This window comes from Papaver somniferum, chromosome 1 (assembly GCF_003573695.1).
Source record: "Papaver somniferum cultivar HN1 chromosome 1, ASM357369v1, whole genome shotgun sequence".
Classification (NCBI taxonomy): Eukaryota; Viridiplantae; Streptophyta; class Magnoliopsida; order Ranunculales; family Papaveraceae; genus Papaver; species Papaver somniferum.
In genome coordinates, this window is record NC_039358.1 from 92,892,809 (window position 1) to 92,914,614 (window position 21,806).

Below are 21,806 nucleotides of genomic sequence, written 5' to 3' on the forward strand. Positions count from 1 at the left end.
CCCCCCCCCCCTTCATATTAGAGCTTTATTGGCTTACTAACAAAACTTTCTTGAGATAATGCATTTCACAATTTCTCCAAGCTTTGTATTAGCAAAGAAACTCCAAAACCTCAAATTCTTTCTTAAAAAATGGAGAAAAGAACAACACGGCCAAATTGCAAAAAAGAAGGTGGAATTAAGTGAAAAGATTCATGAGTTGAACTTAAAGGAGGAAGGGATAAAGCTCACAAATGAGGAGTTTATCAACAGAGCTCAATGGAAAACAGAACTCAAATAAACAAGGTTTGGTGAATTCAGGAAATGGTAAAGTAGAGCTAAAACAAAATCTTTAAAGGAAGGTGAGAGCAACACAAGATATTTGCATCAACTGGCCAATGAGAGAAAAAGAAGGAATAGTGCACAAATTAATAATAAATGGAAAAGAAAACAACAACCAGTCAGATAAAAAGAATGAGTTTACAGAATATTTCTAAAATTTATTCAAAGAAAAAATAGAATGGAGACCTCAACTAGACTCTATTGATTTTCTTAAAATCTCCACAACTGAGAAAGAATTGATGGAACGGCCAATATAAGAAGAACAAGTTTGGAGAACTATTAAAATTTATGGCAACAACAAATATCCATGGCCAGATGGATACCCAATGGAGTTTTTCAAAGTGGCATGATCAATACTTAAAGAAGACATCATGGTAGTGGTTAAAAAGTTTCAAGAAGAACAAAAAATTGACTGGAGAATGAATTGATCTTTTGTCAGTCTAATACCCAAGAAAGAAGACTGTTCTAGACAAGACATGTTCATGCCAATCAGTTTAGTAGGAGGCATCTACAAGATAATCTCCAAAACTCTGGTAAAGAGGTTCAAGACAATAATACCTAAACTGGTATCAGAACACCAGGGTGCTTTCATACAAGGCCAATAAATTTAGAATGGCATTCTAGTGGTAAGTGAGTTATTGGATGCAATACTCAAATCTAAAATCTCAGGCATTCTCTGCAAACTTGACATTGAAAAAACATTTGACAATGTTAATTGGCATTGTCTGGAATCACTTTTGGAAGTATTGGTTTTGGGGGAAAATTGAGAAGATGGATATACTAGTGTTTTTCATCTCCTCAATCATCCATACTCATTAATGGAAGTGCCACATCAAAATTCAAACACCAGAAGGGGTTGATATAAGGTGATACACTATCCCATTTCTTGTTTATACTTTTGGCTGAAATACTCACAAAACTATTAAAAAAGGAGAAACTCTTAACATGATCTCAGGTTTCAATATACATAATCAAATAAGTGTGCCTCATCTACAATTTATTGATGACACACTGATTTTCTTAGATGCAAAAGAGGAGATGGCTGGAAACTTAGTGTTTATTCTTCAAGTCCATGAAGCCATTACAGGGCTAAGACTAAATCTGGATAAAATCACTGATAAGCATAGGTTTAGATCATAAAATAGATGAAATTGCAAAAATTATGCATTGGATGGTAGAAAATCTTCCAATAAAATATCTTGAAATGCCTCTTGGAGCAAGATTGAAGCAAATGTTAGTATGGGATCTCATTATTGACAAATTCAGAAAAAGTTGGCAAAATGGAGGAGGTTTTTATCAAGAGCTCAAAAAATTATCTTAATCAACAGTGCATTGAAAAACCTTCCAGTTTACTTCATGTCTTTATTACAAATTCCAATGGCAGTGGAGAAGAAAATGGTGAAAATTATGAGGGAGATCCTGTGGGGTGCTAGCCCAGAAAGAAAAAATAATAATTGGGTGGCTTGGGATAGAATAAACAAACCTAAGAAACTAGGAGGACTGGGGATCAAACATCTGAACGCCACAAACAAAGCATTACGATCCAAGTGGAGCTGGGGATATGCAAAAGAAAAGGAAGAACTTTGGAGAAGAGTTGTTCAACTGAAGTCTAAGGAAGATGTTGAAGATTCATGTCCTTTGGAATCAAAACTTCCTCATGGAAGAGGTATGTGGAAAGGATTATAGCAAGGAGCGAATCTAATGCAAACAAACTCAAAATTCTCTATTGGAGATGGTTATTCAGTAAAATTCTGGATTGATTCCTGGACTGATCAAGCTCCTTTGTGTCAAACTTTCAACTTAGCATACAAAGCTGCATTAAATAAGAGAGTAAAAATTGCAGAGCTCATACAAAATGGGAGATGGTGTATTCAACTAAAGCATACATCCTCTACATAAGTTCAAAATCAACTCTCCAATCTTATTACTACACTTGGGAATCCACTAACTCTAACCGCAGCTAAGGATCAAGTTTTCTTCCAGACTGAGAATTACACTGCAAAATAAGGATATCAGCTCATTATGAAACAAAGGCACCCCGAGTCCCTAACCCTCAAGATTTTGGCTATGTTTGGAGAAAGCATGTTCCACCTAAAGTACAGGTTCTGGCTTGACTGGCAGTACAGAATGCAATCCCAACTATAGATAATTTGAACCACAAAGACTGTAATCTCACAGACACCATGTGCAGCTTATGCAACAATGAGATGGAAACAATATATCATCTTCTTCTAGTTTTTCCATTCTCAAAGGTTATATGTGACTATTTCTCGTCAAGAATGGATCAACAATGGGCACATAAACACACATTACAAGAACAGTTTCAAGATTGGCAGTGCATGAAAGGGAGAAAGATCAGCAGAAAAGTTTGGCCAGTTCTACCATTTGCAGTGATATGGTCAATTTGGACCGAAAGAAATAGGAGAGTAATGGGAAAAAAACGTGGTAGAATAAACATGAAGTCATAATAGAGATAAAGCGCAAACTATTTTAATGGGGAGAGACACAAATTGGTTTGGATTCCATTCTTTTAGAGAGTTAATATCCCATTGGGACTCTATTATGGACTGTGATGATGTATCAGGATTATAATTGTCGATGGGCTTGTGCATAGTCTCAAGTTGTGTACAATATTTTTCTAATAAAATTTTATCCTTTCGTGAAAAAAAAAAGGCGTAGGAGGAGAAGATTTATTTTTTCTTTTGCTTTTCTACCGGTCATACTTTTAGGGCTTCTAAATCCTAAGCAAAATTAGCTAGATAGTTTTTTCTCCTTTTGAAGCAGAATTAGCGAGATAGTGTGTACACGTGTGTATAGGAAAGTACCAAAACCCGAAAGGGAATAAAAGAAAAAACAGAAGAAAAGACCAAACATGGGCGGTTGAGAAAACTTTAAAGTACCCCTTTTTTGCCTAGTTTAATATGGGCCCCAAAAAAACAATTAGGGGCCTCATCCATTTTATTTGCACCCCAAATTTTTCAGGGGTGTATTAAAATTTTGTGAGAATACTATTTCACCCTTCACTAAAAATTAATCTTAAAAACCTATTAACCCTTAATCCTAAGTCCCAATTCATTTCTAGTTCTAAACAAAAAAATCACTCCCTCCCCTCTCATCCTCTCGACTCTTCTCTTCTCCGCCATTAACGACTCCAAAAAATGAAAAAAAAAAATCACCCGAAAAATTTCAGTTACAGTAAAAGGGTCGTCAATTCGACAAGCCTAAAACCCTAACAATTTTTCATATGCATGTAGAGACCATAAAAAATCGTTAGGGTATATGGTGATCAAGATAACGACCATATTTCTGATTTTCATATTTTTTACCCTAGATTAGAGTCGTTAACATAATATAGAAACCTATGACGATCTTCTATGAACGACCATTTTTTAAACGTTAACGACCCCACGTGAAAAACAAACAACCTCTCTGTCCCAAAAAATTTCAGAGTCGTCTTGGTATAAACACACAAAATAACAACTCTTTCTGACCCAAGCTAAGAGTCATCAGGGTATATCATATTATCCTGACGATTTTTCATAACCTGGAAAATTTGCAGGTTTGAGTCGTCATTTTTGGTGTCAATACATTGACGACTTTATAGAGTCGTTGAGGTATACATCCCTCGACATTGACGACTCTTTCTTTGTGTTGTGACATATATCCAATCCATGAGAGAATTCAAGATAATCTTACCATCAACACAATCATCTTTGTTGCTTGAACCTTCCCAACATCATTTCCCCTACTTGAATTACTCATTTCTAAAATCCCTATTTTTTCCTCTAAAACCTCCTCTTCTTCTTCTCAACTCACAAAAAAAATAAAAAAATTGATTCTAAAATCTGATTTTAATCTAAAATAATCTAACCCCACTAATTAACTTAACTTGATCAAATTTTAATACTAATTATTCAGGGGCAGTTTAGCCATTTAAAAATATTTTGGTTAAAGGGTGACTCAATTTAGGTTTTAATGACCTTTTTTTGTCCTCTACTTGGAGGCCCCTAATTGTTTTTTGGGCCCCCAATTAAACTACGCTTTTTTGACGTTAACTTCAGGTTCAAGCAATGCTGTGGCAGTCCTTTTTATCCACAAGAACCAACCTGAAAATGACATTGTTGTATCTTCCAATTTTATTTGCATGGTCCTCTCTTTTCTTATTTTATTTTTCTTTGTTAGGTATTGTTTGATTTTTCCATAACATCACATTTGAGGTCTCCAAAGGTAGCTCAAATTTAAAACTCACTCAAATTTAAAAAGAACCATAAAAACCATGGTAGCTCTGTCATTTTCAGATTCTCATCCAAAGGTTTATTTTGTAATTTCTTAGTAGCTCACACAACTACACAAGAGTCAAGATACAGTTGGTTTGACATCATCCAAAGAAAAGGGAAACCATTGTTGAAAAATTGAACACTGCCATTAAATTTCATTGAACTAGGTACTTGAAAATTACAGATAAGTATTTTACATTGGCATTAAAAGTGTTAATTACACAGTTAATTGTACATTCATTGCTACTATTAATCAACACAAAATTTCACACCTTTTTTTTTCCTTACAAAAAGTCAAACAAAGGTTTTTGCACTAAATTTTAGTACCTAGCATGATTAGAAGAAGATGAGAAACTGAACCGTGATGAATGCACTGAATCAGCTGATGGTGAAAGCACCCCGTACATTTGTTGCTGTTCTTCTTCTTTTATCTGTGTTTGTTGGTTTTGTGTTTGTAAATGCTGTAATTCTGATGGATGTTCAGAAACTCTCCAAACTTTAACAGATTTATCCAAACTACCACTGTACACTATCCATTGCCGTTCATCTTTAGCCGTTGCAACTGGATCTTTCCCGACCGTCAAGCATTTAACAGGCCCGCTGTGTCCGTTCAAAATTGACAAACACATGTGAATACCATTTTCTCGTACCCACATACATATCGTTTTATCGGCCGATCCACTAAATACAAGATTCCCAGCTGTTGCCAAACACAGAACCGCCTGCCTATGACCTTTGAGAGTACCTGATTCAGTAAGTTGTTTTTCCCGTTCCCAGTAATGTACCATTCCGTCAGATGATCCACAATAGACGACGGATGATGCCGGGTTTACGGCTAAGGCTGTCACGGCGCATTCTTGTTTTAATAAGGTCTCTACGAAGAAGTGTTTAGTTCGTTTACCTTGTAATTCTCTCCGCCAAACTTTGATTGTGCCGTCAGCCGAGCCTGTGAATACCATGCCATCGAAACCGGCAACTACAGAGTTGACAGCGTCGTTGTGAGCGTTAATGGATTCCAAGCATTTGAAATCCGATACTCTCCATACTTTCAGTGTTTTATCCCATGAGCCTGAATAAAGAAGGGTTTGATCTTCATTTAAACTCAAACAAGAGATAGCATCGAAATGTTTTATCCATATCGTATTCTTGTGGCGCCTAACCTCGACGTAATTGCTTGGATTCATGGAGCCTTTGACGATATGTTTCAACTTCGGTAATGTTCCTACGCGTTTATGAAGTCTTGGATTCTTCGCTGAAGCTTTCCAAACACGAATCTTTCCATCTTGATGACCAGTAAAGATTTTCTCACCGGCAATGATGATTGCTTTAACTAAACCGCTATTTGATTTGAAACCAGTGTATTCTTTCTGGTTTTTCCAAACACGGATGTTCTTGCTGTCGGAACCGGTGTATAGAAGATCACCAACAGCAGCAAGAGAGTAAATATTTCCGTCTTCTCGAACAAGAGACCCAATTAAACCGTGATTACAATCATCAGAATCGTTTAATGGAGTAACAGCTGCGAATTTAGACCAAGGAGATTTATGAAACGGAGAAGTATACGGTTGATTCCATGGAGATACAGAAGCTGATTGATTCCACGGAGATGCAGCAGCTGATTCGTTCCAGGGAGATGCAGCAGCTGATTGGTTCCAAGGAGAAGCTTGATTCCACGGAGAGCTTTCAACACTTAATCGATTTTCGTCGTCGTAATAGCCTCCTTGTGTACTCGTTGTAGAAGCGCTGCTATTGCGAACAGAGAATTGCTCATCGTCTTCGTTGTTGTTGTTATTGTATGGATCTGAACGTAAGAAACTACCGAATTTGGATCTCGGAACACTACTTGTCTGTGCAAACATAGTTTTTGTTCCTCTTGATTCTCTCATGGTTAAACAAATACTATATCAACAAATGTTTCTTAGAATTTCGGCAAAAATAAGCAAAGTCCTATACTTAGTATATACTATACAAGACTACAATCTAAACCTGGATTGAAACTTTTAAAAGACAATTGATATTGATGATTCAAAGCAAAGATAGCTAACAAATAAAAATGAGAGATGGTGATGAAGAAGAAGTAAAGATCGGAGGAGATTATAGATCGAGAAAAGAGAAATGTATGTTGCTGACTATATATAAGAAAACGAGTACATGTAGGGCAGAGAGAGGTGTTCAAGTGTGAATGGCTGGTAGAAGGGACACGTGTAAGGATGAGTCCTGATTACTTAATTATTGAATTTGGGAGCTAGGGGACGAAATTACTGAAAACTTAAAACCGAGTCTAAAGGGGAAAATTGCGGATCAATTTAAACGTGCATGCATGGTTTATTCGAGAATTTTATGACTCTGTATTGACTAGTGACCGTTACAAAAGTTAAAAGTTTACTTTACGTCTATACGTGTTTATGTGTCAAGGACTAGGAGGTTGTGGCCTGCGGCTATGTGGTCACGGTTTAGGGCGGTTTACGCTTCCGCTCGAGTATTTATTTCTTAGAACAGTAAACTGGTAAAATATATGGTGTGAATATTCTAGAATTTCGCCGGCGAGTAGTAAATTCTGCAAGATTTTGCAGTGGTTTGTTTGTGATCGAACTGTTCAATGAGAAGCCGAAGCTTAATTTGACTACCTAAATTTACAGTTGGACGTGTATGTTTGACTTTGACTAGTTAGGTCTGAGTTGTTGTGTATACCAGATTAGCTGGGGGCGGGATGACTGTTGATATGATCCAGGTGACGTAAACCTCCTTCACTCCGATGTGTGAACTGAGTATTGGCCTAAATTAGTCAGTTCGCATACGTTAATGGACAATATGGACTTCGTACATCTACGTGTATCATTTTCCAGATATCCTTTTTGTTTCTCCATTTAGTACCTTTTCGAATTGAACAAAATCTTTGGTTGAATCAGCGTTTTTAGATTTGGGGGGTGGACTGCTGCCTGAAAAGTGTACATGACGCTTACTGAACACGTCGAGTTGTCAATTAAATTAAGAGATTAATCCGTTGATATAAAAATCAGTATGTGCTGATTAGAGCTTAATTATATTTAATTAATTAGGATTATGTTGTGAGATTAAGTATCAATACCACTGTTAACCTCTTCATTTCAGACAGATATTTTGTGCGGAGAAATATGATGATATCACCAAGGATCTAGAATTAACACGTGACGAACTATTAAACATACAGGTGTAGGAAAAAATTCATTTCAGGTTTTGTTAATTGGTGTATGATTGTGAGATCATGAAATGAAACGAAGGTATGTGATGGTTTTGCCACGTAAAACACAGAGTTTTATCATGGTCTTACGTTTAGATATCTTAGCAACTATTGAAGTCGGATTTTGTATACCTAACTCTCAGTATAGTCTCTCTAATTTTCTTTCTAATTACCATTTGTTTAATACAACTTGATTACGTACTTGAACTTAGAAGTATGCTTATCCAATGCCTTGCTCACACAGATTCTATCTTTGTCTCCTACTTGAGGTCCAAGATGATATACTACTAATTCTGATAATGTCGATCTGGCTAATTTAAATGGTTTTCTAATGAGTAAAATTAAGTTGTCTAAATATCTTCCAGCAAACTCTCGCAGATTAACAAAACATTAAACTATCGAAAAAAAAAATCAACGCTTACAGATCTCTGTTAGTAGTTTATAGGGAGCGAATCTAGTGACATCTTCTTGTTTGACTCTTTAATCACTAGTTTAATGGTGTAATTAGTAATTGGTAATGCAGCTTTATATGATTACTTAATTGATTCTTTCTTGAACTAATCAAGTACCCAATTAGGTGTCTCATTTTCATACATCTAAGGAAAGTGAACGACCATATTCTACTCGAGTAAACAGCAAGGTGTCTGACACGTGACCTTTCCATAACTTACATCAACTTATTTAACGACAGCAATAGATTAGCTTAGATCTCCACAGTTCATGTATGGCTTTATGAAAATGTCGTTAGGCTTACCTGAAAGCGCCACTCGTTAACATCAAAAGACTCGAAACGAATTTACCTAGGATGTCATATGAGAGATTATAGCACGGATTTTCTATTCTTTTTACCAGAATCTACAAGTATTAGCTATTTAGTCTAACCTTAAATATACCCTGATTTTCAAAAATAAACAAGTATTGTAGTACTGCTTAGATAGAGGTACACTAAAAGATTTCCCGAATCCGAGTCGGCCGAAGCACACGATACCGACGATAGCTTCAATAAAGGCCTAGGCAAGAAAAAATTCTGGGTCATCAAAATTTGGTCCCTCTAAAATGTAGTGATGTAATTATTTTACGTCCATGACGTATACACACAGGAGCATCTGTATGGTTGGGAGTTGAAACTTAGTTATATTGATGTTCAAAATGAATGCTTGAGTTCTGAAGGATAGATATATAGATCATATAGGCTCCTATAGGTTGGACCATCGTCGATTCATCATTCAGATATTCATTTCAACAATAACGAAGAAAGAAACTTCACTACGTGTTACGGTCCCCAACTGATTCTTCCACAAGACGAGATAACTGAGAGCAAATGGGCTGGTAACTTCTGTTTAGTGAAGAACCATTTTTTAGTGACCATGGTTTTTTTTTGGGATCATGATCTTATTAGGCCAAGCTCCCTATATTTATAAGGGGTGTCCTAAAGTTAGTTAAATACACATTTACCCTTTACTTTAATTTAAATTAAAACTAACTTAATAACTATATAAATCTAATCATATACATCTAATCTAAATGAATTTATTAATCAAAATCAAAATCAAAAACAAAAACAAAAACAAGAGGGGAATGGAATCTTTTTAGTTTTGAAAAAAATAAATTATTCTCTTATTCTTCTCTCTTTTCTTGACGTTCTTCGTTCGATTGAAAAACCCATCAATCTTTTTAATTCGTTTTTTGATTGGGAAAATTGAGTAGAAATCATCAAAATATGGTTTAAATGGAAATTAAAGTGGCATGTTCGGTTAGGAATAGTTTTAAAAAAAACTAGTTTTGTAATCGAACATTCTGAAACCAAGAACACGAAGAACACTTCGGTTATCATGAATTTAATTTTTCGTAACGCAAAAAATAGTTTTAACCGAACTCCTCATTGAAAAACATATATTGAGTTCGGTTGGTCCCCAAAAAATTCTAAAACTAGTTAGTAACCGAACTCTACCAATAATACCAAAAAAAAAATACAAACAATGTAACCGAATTGTGTTATTTTTCCCACTATGTTGAGTTATGATTTAACCGAACTTTGCCTACTCTGTTCAGTTGGTTCGCAAAAATTTCTAAAACTATCTAGTAACTGAAATCTACCCATATTAGAAAAAAAAAATCCAGTGTAACCGAACTGTGCTATTTTGCCTACTATGTTGAGTTTCAATTTAACCGAACTTGTCCCACTATGTTCGGTTTGTTCGCAAAAAATCTTGACAAACCGAACTCTTCACTAATTGCATACATGTGGAGTTCGGTAACAACCGAACATTACTCTGTAAATCCTATAAACAAAGTTCGGTAACATGTATGTTTACCGAACGACTAAAAACCTCTATTAAAGAGCGAGTTCGGTAATCTGCATGTTTGGAAAAAGTAACCGAACTACACTTTCAGATGAGTTCGGTAACCTGTTCTTCACATAAGGTAACCGAACAAGCCCAAATCTACTCTAAAAATTTACAGTTTTTTGAAAATTTGGAGCAATTCAACCAACATTATCTAAGTTTGAAACATACCTGGATACCCAAATACCATTCCCCCGGTTGTGGTTGGTAAAAAACATCGTTTTTCATGTTTTCTTTCTTCATCTTCTCTAACTTTACTCTCTCCATAATTCTACTTCTTTTAAAAAAAAAAAAAACCATCTGATTTTTTAATCTCACTAACTATCTTTAACTTAATCATCTCACTAATCATTACACTAACTATCATTAACACTAATTAATCATTACTCAAAATTAATCAGGAGTATAATTTAGGTATTAATATAAATATCTAGATAAGGGATGACTTAGATTTACTTCTAATGTCTTACCCAAAATAAAACCATGGTCCCCTAAGAAAACGGTTCTTAGTGAAGGCAATTAGAGGGAAAGATCTGATCTGATCTGACCTATGTGATGAGATCAGCAATATAATGGGCTCAGCACAATGTACTAGTACAACAGACAACAAAATGGGCTCAGAACAATGTACAATGTGAAAACTACAGGGAGACCCATTCTCCCAGATTTTTCCACTGTCAAACCCACTGACAGAAAAGTTCAGGCGCGCATCCATTTTCCAGTCAAAAATTCGTAGCAGACCCATAATTTATGAAATTATGCTTCTCAGTTTTTAAAAGGCCAAACTACCCTTTTCTTCGAGCGACGAACAGAGAGAAGCGAGAAGAAAACAATGGTGAACTCCGATTCTTCATTTTTAACATTTGGATTTTTCCCTTTGTCAAATCTTTTCCCAAATCCTTTTCTGAATAATCTTCTCAATAAAACTAGGATTTCTGTTTTACTTCTTTGAATCATCGATTTTAAATCTGGGGATTTTGGGTTTCTGTTGTCTTTGATTATTCGAGAAGTAAAAAGAAATTAAAATTGAAGTTGAAAAGGGTAAGAAGTGTGTTGCAGTATTTCAATATCAACTGAATTGGAAATTTTCATACCTTATTTGTCTCCATGTTTTTGATCTCAATCGGGAATTTATGATTAGATTTGAATTAAAGATGTTATGCATAATGTCTTATGCATAACATCAGTTTTGTTTAGATGCATAAGACATTATGCAGCTAATGCATAATGTCTTATGCATTACTTTTTCACTTTTCTGGTTAAGCATCAGTTTTGTTTAGATGCATAAGACATTATGCATTATTTTGTTTTAACTGCATAATGTCTTATGCATTACTTTTTCACTTTTCTGGTTATGCATCAGTTTTTTTTAGATGCATAATACATTATGCATTATTTTTGTTTTAGCTGCATAATGTCTTATGCATTACTTTTTTTCACTTTTCTGGTTATGCATCAGTTTTTTTTAGATGCATAAGACATTATGCATTATTTTGTTTTAGCTGCATAATGTCTTATGCATTACTTTTCTCACTTTTCTGGTTATGCATCAGTTTTTTTTTAGATGCATAAGACATTATGCATTATTTTGTTTTAGCTGCATAATGTCTTATGCATTACTTTTTCCACTTTTCTGATTTATGGATTTTTATGCACGTGCATAATGTCTTCTGCATCATTTTGTTTAGTGCATAAGACATTATGCCATTATTATTTCTGCATAAAACATTATGCATCATTTTTGTTTTAGCTGCATAATATCTTATGCATTACTTTTTTCATTTTTCTGGTTATGCATCAGTTTTGTTTAGATGCATAAGACATTATGCATTATTTCGTTTTAGCTGCATAATGTCTTATGCATTACTTTTTTTCACTTTTCTGGTTATGCATCAGTTTTTTTTAGATGCATAAGACATTATGCATTATTTCGTTTTAGCTGCATAATGTCTTATGCATTACTTTTCTCACTTTTTCTGGTTATGCATCAGTTTTTTTAGATGCATAAGACATTATGCATTATTTTGTTTTAGCTGCATATTGTCTTATGCATTACTTTTTTCACTTTTCTGATTTATGGATTTTTATGCACGTGCATAATGTCTTCTGCATCATTTTGTTTAGTGCATAAGACAATATAAGGGAAAATTTAGCTGCATAACTTTTTTTTCTGTTTCTTCTACTTGATCTTTTCTTCTTCGTCTGTTTCATCCATTTTTGTTGAAATGTATTCTAGGGTTTAGTCAAAAATGATTTACTTTTTTGAATCATCGATTTTAAATGATTTATTTCTTTAAATGATGGAGAAAAAATCTTTGCAGATCCGTTACAGAGATTAATGGAGGAATAGGGAAAGAAACCGGCGGAGAAGAAAAAAAATTATGCCCAAAAACGATGAAGGGTAATAGAGTCTTTCAGTACGTTTTAAATATTTTTAAATAATTATGGGTGCGACTGTATCAGAAATTAATTGTGGGCTTGGCGGTAAGAATTTTTTTTTTTTGGACCTGCGCCTAAGTTCCCCATGTACAATAGACAACAGAATGAAATAAAGTTTTACAATTGCACTCGAGTGAACCTAAAAACGGCATAAGATATTGTTAACTTGACATTTTCAACGGAATTTCTTTTTTCTCTTGGAGATGTAATTTCACGTTTATGCTTCACAAATCAAGTAGTCTCACCTATCGAAGGAGTTTGTAAAAATAATTTATCAGTAATGTCTTCGGATCTGCTACCAAAGCCGTGTTGTTACCCACTTCGGTTGAAGCTGGCATTTGTGTCATATTCAACTGAAACTATGTCTGCTTGTCGTGCACACAGAACTGAAACAACAATAAATAAGATTAAGAGAGGAACTAGAGGAATCATGTATGGAAGCGCTGTATTTAACTAACCTCTGCTGGTAAATACTGTCTAAAATCTTCATGAGCTTGCACGACCAAATCTTCACCTTCCCATTCATCACGATAAGTTTCCGGTCGTGCTGTAGCGTTTTCCTGACGTGCTTTATACATCTGCTTTCTCCACTCCTCCCATGGTTGACACCCACTCTCAGAAGCAAGCCAATCAGTGTAGTCAAACTGAACAGACAATCAAAAACGAATACATCAACCTTCTGGATTCCGGATCAAAAATGAAATGCATGGTCCTCACCACATTAAACATGTGTGACTAATACATTAATAAACTCCTGAAGTTTGAGTGCACTTATCGGGCTCATTTTAGTGCTACTGAAGAAGTTTCCCACCGATGCTATAGATACCTAAACAGATATGCGACATCAAAAGATGATTTGAAAACAAAGTATACCTGGCTTTCCCTAAGAAATGAGTGTAACGTTTTGGGATAGCTGCTACTTTGAGTTGAAAATAGAAGGCCTCTACATCCTCAATCATCTTAGATTTAGATGGGAGTGAAATCCGACCGGATAGAATACCAGCCACCCACTTGCTTTTTGATTCAAATATGGGGAAAGGTAGAGCCTGAGAACAATAAAATGCATAAAAATATTTCTTCAAATGCCCGCATACAAACATAAATACTTAAGACTAGTAAAGATTAGATAACGTCAATAAGAATGCATCATCCAAGGTATGCCGATAAAAGAAAGCCCTGGAGCCAACACAGGTGGGAAAATATGCTTGTATAATGGCCCTACACGATTGTCATCCACGGTTACAATATCATTGATCTCTAGAAAGGGGAAATAGTATTTATACCTGAAAATGGTAAACAAAGAAAATACATAAAACAATACAACCCATTCTTGGTTTCGATTGAATGTTAAATGACACTGCCGCCGTTGTGTCCTAGTGCATTAGCCACTTAATTCGTTTTAACATATCCTCTAGTATCATGTAGAGCCAATATGCTGGTGGTTCTTCCCCACCCTACGTAAGCTATGTGGGAACATTGTTATGCCTATTTATGCAAAGCAACACTGCTGTTCGGGAACATACTGAATTTCTCAACACCAAGGCATACAAGAACCTTAACATCAACCAACTAAATCCTAAATAAACTACAACTCTGTCGTGGATCAATCCTACAGATATGACAACTCTATAGCATTTCCTTCCACTATTTGTGTTCTAATTTGATTCTTTATTGGTCTTACCTTTTGTTGCTTCATCTTTAACTTATCTCTTATATCTAAGAAATGCTACTGCAGTTATCTATTGTTGCGTAAGACGCCCTGTATCATTTTCATTAATCGACACGCCTTTAATTTGGTTTCACGTATGAATTACTAAAATTTTAGTAGAACCGTAGCTGTGGAACAGAACACATACAAATAGATGACTTCCAAATACTGACGTACAAACTGCGACAGGTGCTGCCTTATCTACTGAGAGGTATACCTTTAGTTGGTTTGAGCAAGGAGTGTTTTGGTCATCTACATTATCACCAGCACCGCTTGGCTGTGCCAGTCCGTTATTCAGAAGGAACTCAGCTGATCTACCCTATTTAGGATTGAATAGAGGAACAAGGCCAACCTGTCCATAGCTTCAAAACCAGAGATAGTGATACATACCCTGTGCAATGTACAATGACATCAACACGAACCAAGCTTCCATCTTGGAATACCACAGTTCCATCTTCATGTGCACACTTGACCTGCATTGTCCAACTGAGAATATAAGTTCAGCAGTTTTCTTCTTAAGCAAACTTGTCTTTTAGAAGCAAACAAATGAGAGTGGGGTTTTACCAACGGATGGAGCGGCACGTTATTATTACCAAACCTCTGGGTAGGTGATAGATTCATGGTAGATCTTGATGCAACATGCACTTCTTTTGCAACTGTAAGAATCTCCTTAGATATGTCTGCAGCACTAGCTCTATTCCCTATTAAAAGCACAACCTGTGAACAAGTGAGTAGGAAAAAATGAAGTGCAAATGGATGAAATGGGGAAATATTGCAACAATAATATTGTAAGCAAAATCTACTTGAAATTTCACAGCAATTAGCATTTGTCCAAGTTTCAATGAAAGCAAATCTCACTGTGCCATATCAGAGTCTTCTATATATGATTGTAAATATTATACAGTATGTATTGTGTTTCTTCAGATTGTTTGTAATTTTTAAATTGTTGGAATTATCTACTTTGTAAGGTCTAAATTAAGTCCAAGTGAAGTTAGTGGAATAATCTAGAATTAGAATACAGTATGGTAATGTGAACAATGGTAGTCGGTTGTTATAAGAAACATCTTAGATAATGAACTCTCTAGAGTCTGTAAAGATAAGTCAAAGAAGGCTAGCTAACAGTGTCCTCTAGAAAAGTCTAGGTAAGAGTCCTAGTCGACAAATATAGCCTATAAATAGGCAGTGAGTCTCATATGTAAAACCTGAGAAAGAAATCAATAAAAATAGTGAGTTTTGAGAGACAGTCTTGTTCCATAGCTAGAGAGCTAGGAGCTCTGTATGAGTAACACTAATTTAATGCTCATACATCTCCAAAACATCATCAACGATCATCAAAATACCATAAATTCATCATAAATGTTAATGTGCGGATGTGCCATCTCTGGCAACCGGAAAAGATCATCATATGTGTGATAGTAATTTCTGTTTCTCGCTGCTTCGGAGGAACGCCCCACTGTTATGAAAGAGTAAAATTTGATTGCATGTTTAACCGCTTAAATGGTTATCAGGATTCAGAATCTTGTGTATTGGCATTTCTGGTATGGTTTTCAAGGGTAATATTAACCCGAGTTCCTAGAACGCAGTACAGGATACTTCAGAATATAAGTATGAGAAAGGAAAAAAAAAAGTGATGCATACCTGACCACTGAAGGGCTCAGGAACACGGTAACTGTGGCTGTGAAGTTGCTTCCCTGGCCATGCACCAATACCTAGTACGGAAGGACACATAGGTCAAGGGAATAATAATGAGCGTAAACATAAAATTCAGAAGAGAATTACCTAGAAACGGGACCATTGCACACATGATACAGCAAAACAAACAAAGTAATCTCAACGTGTGTCAATCCAACCAAGTCAACGTATGACTTTTCAGAACTGTGTTGTAGTAGTGTAATGTCTCTTGCAAGGTTCTAAATTCAAATTTAATGCAGAGATAATGGAGATCATTTTTGGAATTGGCTATTAACAAAGGGTCGTTAAATGTGATGATTATCTCGGAAAGTGTCGTTCAGGCATTTAGAAAGAATAGAGTTCCAAAGATAGATCTTACCATCTGGATGCTAATTCAGGGTAAAGGTGTGAGTACTGAATTTCATTCTTGCTTCAGGGAGATCAATATTCTGCTGATTCTGGCGAAGTCATTCATTGGGGGACCTGATTGTAATCAATTATAGAGCACTTAGTGTTCCTATTTTTCTCTTACTGTGTATACTAAGGTTCTTCCATTGTATGGTAGGATCCGGTCCTTTTTTCCCTAAAATCCGCAACCTCTCAGGCATACCCACATGCCAATATCTGATTGATTAACAAGCGATGCAAGATTGTGCATATAACAATAACAGCTAGAACATAATCTAAGGAGTACCTGGAATTTCTGCAATATTTGGTTGTGTATAATGCCCAGAAAACACAACCACAACACATCATGGGCAACAGATGAATTACCAACTTCACCTTTCTTCCTAGATTTGACTACCCATTTATTCTTCAAGTCCTCTTCCTCCTCCAATAATCCAACCTTTATTACCTCAGTTTCAAACCGAATCAACTCAATGAGTCCAAAATGATTTGCAAAGTCTTCCAAATAATGTAAGACCTCACTGTGATGAGGAAACCTTCTTGGGTCCCTATCATCGTTGACTTGTGCAACAAAAGGGTAATCTCTAAACCCCATGGTTTCTCTAGAGAGATTAGTCCGTAGAGACTCATAGAGACTGCTGTGGATGATGGTTCGAGATGGGTCCAACCCTAAAGGATCAGAATCGACGTTTGGATCGTATACCCATGTTCCTCCAATTCGATCACTCCGTTCAAAGACTACCACCTCATGACCTTCTCTGCTCAATTCTCGAGATGCAACCAGGCCAGCAGCGCCTGCACCGATCACAGCTACCTTTCTGGAAATCATGGCGAACTGCTGAGGGAGATACTCTGGCCATGACGACTGATCCGTTGCAAAGAAGAGGAAGTGGTTGTTGACATACTGTTTGTCGTTTGGTGCCTGGTTTCCGGTAATAAACAATACTACTAGGCAGGAGGCGGGAATGTCTATTTCAGCCCAATCATTTCAAGGCGTTCCTCGAAGGCTTTAATAGAATCTTCCGGAGCGCCCGTATTGCTCGTTTGTTCAGATCGGAAAATGCTTCCGAATTTAAAAGATTTCATTTGATTTGAGTGTACATTCTTGGATCTTCCAAATTCAAAATGAATGCTTGGATTCTAAAAGATAGATTTGGAGATCATAGGCTCCTATAGGTTGGACCATCATGGATTCATCATTCAGATATTCATTTCAAAATTTTCAACAATAACGAAGAAACTTCACTACGTGTTACAGTCCCCACCTGATTCTTCCACAAGACAAGATTACTCAGAGCAAATGGGAAGGTAAATTCTGTTTAGAGCAGGCTGTTAGAGGGAAAGATCCAGCTGTAGGAATAGTCGAAATCCTATTAGGCCTTGACCTATGTGATGAGATCAGCAAATATAATGGGCTCAGAACAATATCCAATTTATAACAGACTGCAAGAAAACTCGAGCTAGAGTGAACCTCAATTTAACATAGCCAGTGGATTTTCTTGGAGATGTTTATTTAGCGTTTATTCTTCAAAAATCAAGTAGAGTCTAGACTATCAAAGAAGTTTATAATAACATGTATTACTTGTGCGTTTATCAAATGATAAGAGTTTGGAAGAACCTCGCTCACCAAAAAACCATCTGATCAGCAATGTCCTCGGATCTGCTATCATACCGTGTTGTTACCGACTTTGATTATAGTTGGCATTTGTATCGTAATCAATTGAAAACTATGTCTGCTTGTCCTGCCCACACAACTGAAACAATTACAGGTAAAACAAGATTAAGAGAGAAACTAGAGGAATCATGTTTTGAAGCGCTGTATTTTAACTAACCTCTGCTGGTAAATACTGGCTAAAATCTTCATAAGCTTGCACGATCAAATCTCCATCTTCCCATTCATCACGATAACTTTTGGGTCGTGCTGTAGCATTCCTGTCACGTTCTTTAGCCATCTCCTTTCTCCACTCCTCCAATGGTTGACACCCACTCTCAGCAGCAAGCCAATCCGCGTAGTCAAACTGAACAGGCAATCAAAAATGAATTGATCAATCTTTTGGACTCCGGATCAAAGTTGAAATATATGTGCCTCTCCTTGTTAAAAATGTGTGACTAATACATTAATAAACTCCTGGCGTTTGAGTTCAGTTATCAGGAACATTTTAGTGCTTCTACAGTAGTTGCTATAGATAACCAAATATATTTGCAATATCATTAAGACCTTTAGATTAACAAAGGATACCTGTTTTTCCCCTAAGAAATGAGTGTAATGTTTTGGGACAGCTGTTACTTTGAGTTGAAAATAGAAGGCCTCAACATCCTTAATCATCATATCTTTATATGGGAGTGAAATCCGTCCGGATAAAACACCAGCCACCCACTTGCTTTGTAATTCAAATGTGGGGAAAGGTAGAGCCTGAGAACAATAAAATGCATGAAATTATTTCTTTCAAATGCCCGCATACAAACATAAATACTTAGACCAGTAAAGATTAGATACTGCCAATAAGAAAGCACCATCCAAGGTATCCCGATAAAAGAAAGCCCTGGAGCCAAAACAGGTGGGAATATATGCTGGTATAATGGCCCAACACAATTGTCATCCACAGTTACAGTATCACTGATCTCAAGAAAGGGAAAATAGTACTTGTACCTGAAAGATGGTAAAGAAAGAAGATACATAAATAACAATAAATGAAACACATTCTTTGTTGCAATTGAATGTTACTGGCCAACTGACACCGATGCCCTAGTGTCCTAGGTGTATAAGCCATTTAATTCGTTTTAACATATCTTCTACCATGTAGATATCCAATATGCTGGATCTCAGTAATGGTGGTTCTTCCCCACCCTACATAAGTTATGTGGGAAGATCATTATGCATATTTGTGCAAACTGCAAAGCCATACACTGCTGTTGGTGGCACATGCTGAAATTCTAGATATAGACAACACTACGGCATACAAGAACCTTCCTGGATCAATCCTACATAGATGACAGCTCTATAGCCTTCCTTCCATTATTCATTCTTTAATTTGATTCTTTATCGGTCTTTTCTTTTGTTGCTTCGTCTTCAACTTTATCTCTTATATCTAAGAAATGCTACTGCAGTTATCTATTGTTGTGTAGGACGCCCTTTAGCATTTTCATTAACCGACATGCTTTAATTTGGTTTCAACTAGCATTATTGAATTTTTAGTACCACCGCAGCTGTGGAACAGTACACATACAAATAGATGACTTCCAAATACTGGACGTACAAACATTGACAGGTGCTGATAGGTGCTGCCCTGTCTACAGAGAGGTATACCTTTAGTTGTTTCGATGGATTTGTCTGAGGAAGATTTGTTGAAGCTTCTTCAAAAAGTTCAATAAGCCTTTCCTTGTTATAAAAGTGGGATTTTTCTAGTGAGAAGAATCCTTCTTTTACTCAGAGAGTAGTTATTTACTTTGAGCAAGGAGTGTCTCAGTCATCTAAATTATCACCAGCACTGCCTGGCTGTGCCAGTCCGTTATTGAGAAGGAACTCAGCTGATCTACTCTATTTAGGATTGAATAGAGGAACAGGGTCAACCTATTAAAAGCTTCAAGACCAAAGATGGTGATACATACCCTGTGCACTGTACAATGACATCAACAAGAACCAAGCTTCCATCTTGGAATACCACAGTTCCATCTTCATGTGCACACTTAACCTGCATTGTCCAACTGACAATATAAGTTCAGCAGTTCTCTTATTAAGCAAATTTGTCTTTAGAAGCAAACAAATGAGAGTGGGGTTTTACCAACGGATGATGCCGCATGTTATTATTACCAAACCATTTGGTAGGTGATACATTCATGGTAGATCTTGATGCAATGTGTACTTCTTTTGCAACTGTAAAAATCTCCATAGATATGTCTGCAGCACTAGCTCTATTCCCTATTAAAAGCACAACCTGTGAACAAGTCGGTAGGAAGAAATGAAGTGCAACTGAATAAAATGGGGAAATATTGCAACAATAATATTGTACGAAAAACCTACTTGAAAATTTAACAGATTCAGCATTTGTCTAAGTTTCAATGAAAACAAATCTCATTGTCATACCAGAGTCTTGTGTATATATATTAAGTATTACGTTTATATTAAGAATGTTCGTATTTTTTAACATGTTAATGTGTGGTAGTGCCATCTCTGGCAACCGGAAAAGATCATGTGATAGTAATTTCCGTTTCTCACTGTCCAGGAGGAACGCCCCATTGATATGAAAGAGTAAAATTCGTTTCCATATTTTGTAGTGGTTTAGGAATTTCTGAAAGCACTTGTTCCTTCTTATTTTCTGTTAGATAATCACTCTCAGAAAATGATTTTGCAACAAGATTAGGAAGATCTACTGTCCCCAACAACTTTTCTGCAATGAGATCACTTGCCAAGTATTTAATTCTCAGTTATCTGACTTAAACTTCAATCCAAGATCATCGTAAAAGTTGGATTCCCATAGCACCAATACGGGTGATATTATGGGTCAAAGAATAATTAAGAGTAATATCAACCCCTAATTACTAGATTACAGTACAGGATACTTCAGAATAAAGTATGAGGAAATAAAAAAGTGATGCATACTTGACCACTGAAGGGCTCAGGAACACGATAACTGTGGCTGTGAAGCTGCTTCCCTGGCCATGCATCAATACCTAGTACAGACAGACACACCAGTCACGAGATTAATAATGAACGTAACTCCACATTTATCTTCAGAACACAAAATCCAGGCATGAATTACCTAGAAATGGGACCACGGCACACAGGATACAACTAAACAAAGTTATCTTAACGTGTTCCGATTGAACCAAGTCAACCTATGACCTATCAGTACTGGCATTGTACTAGTGCAATGCCTGCAAGGTTCTAAATTTAATGCAGAGATAATGGCCATCATTTTTGGAATTGACTGCTAACGAATGGTTGTTAAGTGCAATGATTATCTCGGAAAGTGCTGTTCAGGCTTCTACAAAGAATAAAGTTCTGTGGATGAATCTTACTAGCTGGATGATGTCAAATCAGGGTAAAGGTATGGTTGCTTAATTTCACTCTTGTTTCAGGGGGAGATGAATATTCTGCTTATTTTCTGGCAAAACCTGGTGCTCAAATGTCTACTGGCAAAACCATTCACTGGGGGTCCTGATTGTAGTTTATCATATACTAAGGAATTTCCAAAACCGAAAATATTCTCAAGATATGCAATATATTTCCAAATTCGGTTTCCATAATTCCTGGAAATGCTTTGTCCAAATATTGATCGAAAATCTCTTAGAAAATCTCCAACTAGTAAATGCACATTACTAATTTTTATTTTCTAAAGATATGCAAAACTAAAAACCTTAACTAAAAGATTCCTCCCTCCGTCCAAGTTTACTTGCTTAATTTGGATTTTGCAAAAACT

General features: G+C 36.1%; 2 protein-coding genes and 1 pseudogene across 2 annotated transcripts; all 3 read right to left on the reverse strand.

The window, feature by feature from the left end:
• Positions 1-4,722: 4,722 nt before the first annotated feature.
• LOC113294556 (protein JINGUBANG-like) lies at positions 4,723-6,679 on the reverse strand. Its single transcript, XM_026542950.1, has one exon. It carries the CDS (start codon positions 6,479-6,481, stop codon positions 4,916-4,918), a length of 1,566 nt encoding a protein of 521 aa, XP_026398735.1. The 5' UTR covers positions 6,482-6,679; the 3' UTR covers positions 4,723-4,915.
• A 6,827-nt stretch (positions 6,680-13,506) lies between these two features.
• On the reverse strand, positions 13,507-18,003 carry LOC113294574 (annotated as a pseudogene).
• A 110-nt stretch (positions 18,004-18,113) lies between these two features.
• LOC113347561 (flavin-containing monooxygenase FMO GS-OX-like 3) lies at positions 18,114-21,299 on the reverse strand. The gene is made up of 8 exons (XM_026591243.1): positions 21,230-21,299; positions 20,987-21,057; positions 20,169-20,321; positions 19,996-20,078; positions 18,901-19,036; positions 18,626-18,799; positions 18,219-18,404; positions 18,114-18,128 (listed from the first exon to the last, which is right to left on the reverse strand). Exons 1-8 carry the CDS (start codon positions 21,297-21,299, stop codon positions 18,114-18,116), a joined length of 888 nt encoding a protein of 295 aa, XP_026447028.1.
• Between the last annotated feature and the right edge of the window lie 507 nt (positions 21,300-21,806).

Bases quoted from the DNA above. Each gene is read 5' to 3' on its own strand.
- LOC113294556 (XM_026542950.1), bottom strand. From the start codon at position 6,481: ATGAGAGAATCAAGAGGAACAAAAACTATGTTTGCACAGACAAGTAGT.
- LOC113347561 (XM_026591243.1), bottom strand. From the start codon at position 21,299: ATGGCCATTATCTCTGCATTAAATTTAGAACCTTGCAGGCATTGCACT. The intron at 20,322-20,986 runs GTATGCATCACT...ACTTGTTCACAG, and splicing joins CTGAGCCCTTCAGTGGTCAA to GTTGTGCTTTTAATAGGGAA. The intron at 20,079-20,168 runs GTAAAACCCCAC...TGGACAATGCAG, and splicing joins ACATGCGGCATCATCCGTTG to GTTAAGTGTGCACATGAAGA.